The 9,175-nt window shown below is 44.8% G+C and overlaps 1 protein-coding gene and 1 pseudogene across 2 annotated transcripts; one reads left to right on the forward strand and one right to left on the reverse strand.

Moving 5' to 3' along the window:
* Positions 1–4,534: 4,534 nt before the first annotated feature.
* Positions 4,535–5,084, reverse strand: LOC309327687 (histone H2B 1/2/3/4/6 pseudogene; annotated as a pseudogene). Its single transcript has one exon. The product of its transcript is annotated as a histone H2B 1/2/3/4/6 pseudogene (transcript).
* Positions 5,085–5,240: 156 nt separating this feature from the next.
* Positions 5,241–5,926, forward strand: LOC309327686 (histone H2A type 1-E). The gene has a single exon (XM_081837072.1). The coding sequence runs from the start codon at positions 5,437–5,439 to the stop codon at positions 5,824–5,826; it is 390 nt and encodes a 129-aa protein (XP_081693198.1). The 5' UTR covers positions 5,241–5,436; the 3' UTR covers positions 5,827–5,926.
* Positions 5,927–9,175: the final 3,249 nt, after the last annotated feature.

Below are 9,175 nucleotides of genomic sequence, written 5' to 3' on the forward strand. Positions count from 1 at the left end.
CACTGCCTCCAACAGGGGACAGAGAACGTAGCCCCTGAGACTATCCAGGTTGGTGCCGCTAACTTAGAGCCCTAGTAGTTCTTAGATAGAAGAAAGAGACAGTCATCTGTTAACCCAGTGGCTCAATGATTATTATACATATTTTATCGATTTAAAGCTTGAACAGAATTACATCATAACAAGTTATTAATACTGCAAGACAGCAAAGGGCGGCCAACAACTGTCAGGATGGCCGAGCGGTCTAAGGCGCTGCGTTCAGGTCGCAGTCTCCCCTGGAGGCGTGGGTTCGAATCCCACTTCTGACAAAACGTTACTTTTGGTGCCCTTCCCAAAGAATGGATTGGAGATATTCTTCACTTTCTCATTTTTGGGTGCACTGTGGAGAGCTATCCTTCAATGAAAATTGATTGCGTACAATTCACACACCCCTGTCCGCTATCGCAGTTCATTGCAGTTTTAATACCCCCAAAATTGCTGTCATCATTATATGACTAAGCAGCTTGCAGATCAGCACAGAATATAACTCCTTAAATCATTCTGTTAAGGTGCTTTATCGTTTCCTCTCTCTCTCTCTCTCATTCTCTCCCGTTTTGCCCCACGTTTCGGGCAAATGTGAAACTCGACTTCCTGGTTGATTTTGTTTGATCTGAAATAAAGCTTGAAAGAGGAATATCGAGTGCTCTATTTATGTAAGCATAAATGGCGTGTGTTGATAGGCGAGAGTAAAGTTCAGTAGTGTGATTTCGCCATCTAGCGTTCACTTTCACGATTTTAGCATCCCGTATTACATTCAACAGCTATCCAGGAAACAACTCTTTCGTAACTGGCCGGTTAGCTCAGTTGGTTAGAGCGTGGTGCTAATAACGCCAAGGTCGCGGGTTCGATCCCCGTACGGGCCAGTGGTTTGTTTTTGGAACCTTTTCCAATGCAATATTGTTAATTCTCTCCGATTTTCACATGCTTTCATTTATTTTTTGACAAAATCCTGCAGGGAGCTGAATGGGAAACTGTATAGTGTAATCCAGTGGGTTTAGACGCCTATCTCTGGGGCATAAAACTAATTTCTTTCCCGCTCTGTGGTTATAATAGAGGCCCTCCACTCCGTTGTGATCTGTTCATTATATCTGTTGTGATCTGTTGCGTTTTCGGTGTAGGGAGATAATTCAGATTATAAACACGATGTCATTCCCGAAACTTCAAACGAAACAAATACCAGTTAGCTAATTATTTACTAAAATAGCAAATTTACATCCTGGTCAGGCTTACTGGGGCTTTTTACTGATAGGTGCCTTCTTAGCGCAGTAGGCAGCGCGTCAGTCTCATAATCTGAAGGTCCTGAGTTCGAGCCTCAGAGAGGGCATGATATTTTTCAAAAACAAAAAAAGTGTATTTCTAAACTAAGACATTTATGCGTAGAGTTAATGTCTTCTTCAGAGGCTGCTGAACACGTCTTTTGTTGACCCATTCTTAGCAGCTCAAAAAGAAAGTATAATTTGGGGTGGGGGGTTAGGACATAAGACGAACCCAGCTGGATCAAGCCAAGGGCCCATCTATTCCACCATCTTGTTCTCACAGTGGCCAGACCACATGAAGAAACGCACAAGCAAGACCTGAGTGAAGCAACACTCTCCCCTTCTGTAGCTCTAAGAAACTGGTATTCAGAGGCATGTTCGAAACGGAACAGCCTCCATGCTTTTTCATGTTTAAGTGATGTTTTAAGCCTTCCCTGTGCTGAGAGAAGCACCTCCTTTGTCACTTTCACACTAAGCAATAGGTTTACAGAAAAGGTTCTACACAGCATGTACAGATTTAATCCAAGTATAGATAGGTAGCCGTGTTGGTCTGCCATAGTCAAAACAAAATAAAAAAAATTCCTTCCAGTAGCACCTTAAAGACCAACTAAGTTAGTTCTAGGTATGAGCTTTCGTGTGCATGCATTCTTCTTCAGATGCACACTTCTTCAGGTATCTGAAGAAGTGTTCATGCACACGAAAGCTCATACCTAGAACTAACTTAGTTGGTCTTTAAGGTGCTACTGGAAGGAATTTTTTTATTTTGTTTAGATTTAATCCAAGGTTGTGGAAAGCTGTTGGCTTTTCAGATTTCGCTTTCCAGATATAATTCCTGCCTGTTGGACATGCTGTTTGGGAAGGATGGGAGTCCATTAACAAGATAGGAAGGCCGCAGGCTCCTCGCCCCTGAGCTAAGCCAAACATTTCATTGTGGGACGCATTTAGATTTTGTCTGCAAAAAGATTCATATATATCACCCTAGGTAGTCGGAATAAGCCCCCTTCCACCAGATCAGACCATTGGTCAGCAATGCCAATTCACATATCTTCATGGCTTCTGGTATGGGAGTCCTTTACTAGTTTTAGCCTGAGATGTCAAGGATGTAACCCAGGACCTGAGTTGCAGCCTTTCCCCATCCTCCAAAATGTCCGCCCAACGTGGGGCTCGAACCCACGACCCTGAGATTAAGAGTCTCATGCTCTACCGACTGAGCTAGCCGGGCTGCTGGCTTATGGAACTTTTTTCCATCTCCTCCAAGCAGCTGTTTCTCAAAGCAGCTGAAAGATGCCCTTTCTCTCTGTCTCATAAAGGTAAACATGAAAACCACCCATTGAAACTGATCAGCGGTAGATTCAGGACAAACAGAAGTCCAGCGGTTTGTGTAATTCATCACCATAAATGTGGTGACAGATTATCAGTGGCTTAGACATGCCTGACACTGGCTACCAGTTAAGGAAACTAAATGGAACCTCCAGCTTCAGATATGGCATATATTTTCTTATGGGAGTGGGGCTAGCGAGGAAATACAGTAGCAGTGCTGTTTTAGGAACTTTCACAGGGAAACCAAAATGCTTGTTTACAAAGCTATTGTACTAGCAACCTTACTGTATGCTTGTGAAACATGAACCACTTAAAAATGCCACCTCCAACTCCTTGAAAGATCCCATTAACCGTGTCTCTGAAAATTTTTACACATCACTTGGGAAGACAGACGAACTAATGCCAGTGTACTGGAAGAAGCAAATATCACCAGTGTCGAAGCAAGGATTCTTCAACATCAACTTCATTGGACTGGTCATGTTGTGCGGATGCCTGGTTATCGTCTTCCAAAGCAACTACTCTATTCCAAAGCTAAAAATGGAAAGTGTAATGCTGGTGGTCAACAAAAGAGGCTCAAAGACTCTCTCAAGGCAAATCTAAAAAAAAAATGTAGTATGGACACTGACAACTGAGAAACACTGGCCTGCGAGTGCTCCAGTTGGAGAACAGCCTTACGAAAGGTGTCATAGACTCTGAAGACGTTCAAACTCTGGACGAAAGGGAGAAATGTGCTAAGAGGAAGGCACACTTGGCAAACTCTCACCATGATCAACTCCTGCCTGGAAACCTATGTTCCCACTGTGGAAGGATTTGGGGATTCAGAATTGGCCTCCACAGTCACTTACAGACTCACTGTTAAGACTGTGTTCATGGAAAACAATCTTACTTGGCTACAAATGATCGCCAAAGAAGACAGTAGCAGTGCTGTTTTAGGGCACTGTTTATTATGGGATTGCTGAATACTTCAGGCTGACCACTGTGGGGGGCAGAATGCTATACCAAATAGACCTTTAACCTGACCAGGCTCTTCTGTTATGTCCTCAAGAGCTTTAAACCCTCCCAAATTATAGTCACTCTGGACCTCTACTAATTAGTATTTACCTCTAAAAACGATTACCCACACATTGGAACTCCTTGCCTATTGACATCAACCAGGTGCCTTCACTGAACTCTTTTCAGCACCTGCTAAAAACATTTTTTTATTTAGGCAAGCCTATTCAGACATGGCAGATGTCAACATTTGTTTTAATTTGGTTTGTTTTTAGCTTATTATTGATTTTAATTATTTGTTGGATGTTTAGATACTTGTAAACTGAAAATGTTGCTAATCTTTTTGTAAACTGATTGGATGTTTTACTACAATCAAGTGGTGCATAAATGTTGTGAAATGAATAATTATAATTATCTTGCCTCCCAAGAGAAACCCAGGGCAGCAAACACATAAAGGATAAAATACTGGTAAATAAAACACCTAAAAAGCATTCCAATATAGGTAGACTGGGGAGGATCTCTACTTAAAAGGCTTGTTGGAAGAGGGAAGTCTTCAGTAGGTAGGGCTCAAAAAGTCAGAGATGGCAGGGACATTGCTAAGTACTGAAGAAATAAAACAGGCTTAGAGCCAACCTATTTGCAAACTTAGGCTGACATCCTGAGTTATGGGGTAGTTACATGATTGCCTAGGACCTGTATGTTGAATAAGATTGAACATTCTATAAATCAAAAAGGCAGTAAATTTCTGCCTGACAGCATTTCCCCCATTGCCGTCGGATCTGAAACCGAGCAGAACAGAAAACGCTCCAAAAACTCTATAGCGCAAATCCTTAAGTTTTTAAAGTAGCATGAAACAGAATTTACCACTACAGATCTACCTTCAAGTCATGTCTCAAGCCATTTAGTCTCTCTGGTTAAGCAAGAAGCGATGCTTAGCAATATCAGCTCATTTTACTGCGAAAGTAGGTGGCTCTTAAAAGAGCCTTTGGTTTTCTTTTTGGGAAGCCCAATAATCAGTTCTCCGGGGAAGCTCACTTGGAGCTGGTGTACTTGGTGACGGCCTTGGTGCCCTCGGAGACGGCGTGCTTGGCCAGCTCTCCGGGCAGCAGGAGTCGGACGGCGGTCTGGATCTCCCGGGAGGTGATGGTGGAGCGCTTGTTGTAGTGCGCCAGGCGGGAAGCCTCGGCCGCGATGCGCTCGAAGATGTCGTTGACGAAGGAGTTCATGATGCTCATGGCCTTGGAGGAGATGCCCGTGTCCGGGTGGACCTGCTTGAGCACCTTGTAGACGTAGATGGAGTAGCTCTCCTTGCGGCTCTTCTTGCGCTTCTTGTCGCCCTTCTTCTGCGTCTTGGTGATGGCCTTCTTGGAGCCCTTCTTGGCCGCGGGAGCGGATTTCGCTGGCTCAGGCATCTTCCAACTTTCTACCGACCGGACCGAAGGAAAGAAAGTCGAGTAACAGCCGAGCTGCGCGCCCTCCTATTTATAGGACGCTTATGCAAATGAGGTATCGAAAAGCTCTTGTCACAATTGGCTACACTCCTCGCTGACGCAAAAGAAAAAGAGAAGGGCGTGGGTCCGGAATTCTGCTCTGCGCGCCGGTGAGCTCTCATTGGCCAACCGTTTCCCGCCGTCCTCTCTCATTGGCTGCATTTCAGAATTCTTTCTGCCGCTGGCATCCTGCACGGTCATTGGGCATTGAGTTCCAGAGGCTGACCAATCAGAACGTGCAGTCTCAAAACCAGGGGAAAGTATATAAGGAGCGGAATGGGGCACAGTAGCTTCATTCAGCATCGGAGGAGTTTTTTTGTGTGCATACTTTCAACGTCATCGCCATGTCTGGACGCGGCAAGCAAGGAGGCAAGGCTCGGGCCAAGGCCAAGACTCGCTCTTCTCGTGCCGGGCTGCAGTTCCCCGTGGGGCGTGTGCACCGTCTTCTGCGCAAAGGGAACTACGCAGAGCGCGTCGGAGCCGGAGCGCCCGTCTACTTGGCTGCTGTGCTGGAGTACCTGACTGCTGAGATCCTGGAGTTGGCCGGCAACGCTGCCCGGGACAACAAGAAGACCAGGATCATCCCTCGCCACTTGCAGCTCGCCATCCGCAACGACGAGGAGCTGAACAAACTCCTGGGCAGAGTCACTATCGCTCAGGGAGGCGTCCTCCCCAACATCCAGGCTGTGCTGTTGCCCAAGAAAACCGAGAGCCACAAGGCCAAAGGAAAATAAAGCAAGAAGAAAGGTGCTAAAAAGTAAACAAGCCCAACCAACCCAAAGGCTCTTTTAAGAGCCACCTACAACTTCATAAAAAGAGCTGATTTTTCTCTTACTACTTGCGAGATGTAAAAGCCCATGCGAAGCCTTGAGGAAGAGTTAATAGTTTATAAAATTATGGTCCTCCCGTTCGCGAGTCTTTTGCTAGAAGGGTTTTACGGCCCCGATAGCAGGCTGCCTTCCCCGAACAATACATTAAATTTATATAAAGCTTATTGAGATGGGTGGGTGTGAATTTTTTAAAAAACACACCACAGTAACACAAAGAGCTGTACTTTGGGGATCAATGTTTCCAGTAAGAAGGCAAGTTGAATACACTGTTACGGAAAGGGAGCTTTGTACATTACTGCAACAAGTAAACGCCACAACTGATACCCAAGTAACACTTTTGAATCTGCTTCAAGTTTTCCGTTCGGCACAAAAGTTCTGATGTTATAATGTAGCAGAATCTTTTCCCCCCCGCTTCCAGTATAAAGAAAAGGGAGCCGAAGCGGCAGGGACTTAATTGGCTAGTATTTTAGCGCGGGAATTTTGAAAACAGTTTGGACCAATCGTAAAAAGCGCGGGACTTTTGAAAAAAGAATTTGGACCAATCACATCCAAGTACGGAAGCTTCTGTTAAAGAAATGAGGCAACCAGGAAATTCGTCTCTCTCTCTCCCCCCCCCCCTTCCCCTCTCAGGGAGTACCATAAAGGCTAATAAAGAGATTTTGGAATAACCTTTCGTGGACCTAACTATTTTTCTGTTAATGTCTGAACTTCTAGAATTTGCTCATCTTCTGCCTCTCCCGCAACATGAAGCTTGTCCCCCCAACATAAATCCTGGCTACACCCATGGTCATGGTCTTGCTGTCCACAGGATCCAAACAAAAAAAGGAGATTGCCTTCGACCTGTTCGCCGTCAGCTTTTTAACACAATCTTTATGCGCAATTACCTGGGGGGGGGGGAGTCTCTTTGAATTCAGTGGGGCTTATTTCTGAGCAATCATGCATAGGATGGCTCTGTGAAAGTATTAAATAGGACAAAAGAGTAATTTAAGTGCTTTCTTCCAAACTGCATTTACAGTGTAATCCAGAAGTAAAGCCTATTGAATTCAATAGATCTTACTCTTAGATTAGAATTGCAGCCTTATTTAGGGTCCCAAATTGTGCGCTTTCTAAATATAGAGAAGTGGTAGAGAAATGAGTAAGACTACTCAGTCGTACTCTTTATGATGTTTGATTGGCAGCTTTTGTATCCTTTCAGATCGAAGCCGCCTAGCTATTATCAGGTGCCTTCTTAGCGCAGTAGGCAGCGCGTCAGTCTCATAATCTGAAGGTCCTGAGTTCGATCCTCAGAGAGGGCAAATTTATTTTATGTCCTCGTGTGTTCTCTCAACAAAGAAAGCAGAACACCGCGAACTTCCCCGGGTAGTTTTCAAACACCAGATTAAAAATACCCTCCTGCCCGCAGTTTTGTCATCAAGAAGACACAACACAAGGAAAAGCAATTGGAAGCAGGAAAACCTCAAACGCAGACACCCTTTTTGATCGTGTTCTAACACAGAGACATTGGCCAGCGACTAGCTCACCCACCATACAACTCAATAATAACCATGGGTGCTGTGATCTCTTAAGTGGCTTTGCAAAACGCGCACCTCCAGCTTAAATAAAATAAAATCCAGAATGAGAGTCGTGCCCGGGATTGAAATAAAGAAAGAAATCCAACTGAAATATAATTTATGCGTAAACTGACTCTCTTCCAGAGTAACGCTATATAGATGGGTGATTCAAACTCGCACTTTCAGCAGCCCGGCTAGCTCAGTCGGTAGAGCATGAGACTCTTAATCTCAGGGTCGTGGGTTCGAGCCCCACGTTGGGCGCAGAATTTTTTCCTCTCTTATTCTTTCAACAAACCTTTTGTTTCTTCCAAAGCCAACAACATATATATATATATTTGCGTTGATCGTTGCTTCAGTTCATTGTACACTGTATCATCACGGTATCTTTAGAGCTGCCTATATAAAGGAACGTTAAGCTCTTTTGCAATTTCTTTTGAGCCAACTTCCCCAAATGTCCACTACACAAAAGCCCTTTTTGGGGGGGAGGGGGTGCTTTTTCATACACGGAAGAAATAATGCGAGAGCCAATCAGGTAACAGGAAGGAAAGGCAAGGAAAGTGCACAGCAGAGTGCTGTAAAAAAAAATTAAAATGCCAGAAACTGTATTTGGGACTAGGGAAAAAATATGGAGCTAGCAGAGGATGGTTTCGATCCATCGACCTCTGGGTTATGGGCCCAGCACGCTTCCGCTGCGCCACTCTGCTGCACGAAGACCTAGCCTTCATTAAGATTCCTAAAAACACTGCTCCCGTCTGTGCTTTACATTTGGATTAAGGCTTGAGAAACCTTTCTCGCGCTCGCCTTGCAAAGACTCCCTGCCTGCTAATTTTGCCTTGGAAGTGAAATGCTTCTGCAGCCACCCGTGCAGCGGAAGGGGGGGAAAAACCACACCATCCGGAGTTTTGTAGGCGCTATGCAACTCTGTATCCCAATCCCCCGCCTAGGAAAGAAACAAGCAAGGAAATCTATTGGGTCAAGGAAGGAATTACAATTCCTTGAGATCTCATCCCAACGTTTCCTCAATGAGCTCCAGGAGGCAAGGTTTCGGATCGCACAGGGCAGTTCTTTCGGCTTGAACCTAAACTCTGCTCCTGTTTTGAGATGAGGGATGATTTGAGACCCGCAGTAGTTTGGCTGCTTTCAGACGTGCGTGTTCCCGTGGAACATGCGTGAATACTTTAATGTGGGTTTCTTGCACTGCTCACTGATCACGCTGTATTTTTTTTTTAATATTCGGTTGGAAGCCGCTCAAAGTGGCTGGGGGAACCCAGCTAGGCGTGGTATAAATAATAATAATAACAATTATTATTATTATCATCATCATCATCACTGTCTTGTTTTTAAAAGAATCCTGTCATTTGATTCCTGAGAGGGACTCCACGATTATTATTACTTTTACTTACTTATTTACAAACCCTGTTGTATCAGATCCCAGATCCATTTGACCTAGAATCTGCCCCCAACCTGTGGGGAGCCAGATGGTCTTGTGAAATCCCACAAGCATGGCATCAAAGAAAGGAACTTCGGCGCGCCTGTAACTTTGGTTGCTAGGCAGCAGGTATTTAAAGAGATACAATTCCTCTGTACATGGAAGTTCCATGGCACTATCAGAGCTAGCAAGAGGCGCTTGAGCAGGAAGGTCCTCGTAGCTCGCCGTGATCGTATAGTGGTTAGTACTCTGCGTTGTGGCCGCAGCAACCTCG

This window comes from Podarcis erhardii (genome assembly GCF_964252035.2).
Source record: "Podarcis erhardii genome assembly, chromosome: 13".
NCBI lineage: Eukaryota > Metazoa > Chordata > Lepidosauria > Squamata > Lacertidae > Podarcis > Podarcis erhardii.

Excerpts from the sequence above, each read along its gene's own strand:
- LOC309327686 (XM_081837072.1), top strand. The coding sequence starts at position 5,437 with ATGTCTGGACGCGGCAAGCAAGGAGGCAAGGCTCGGGCCAAGGCCAAG.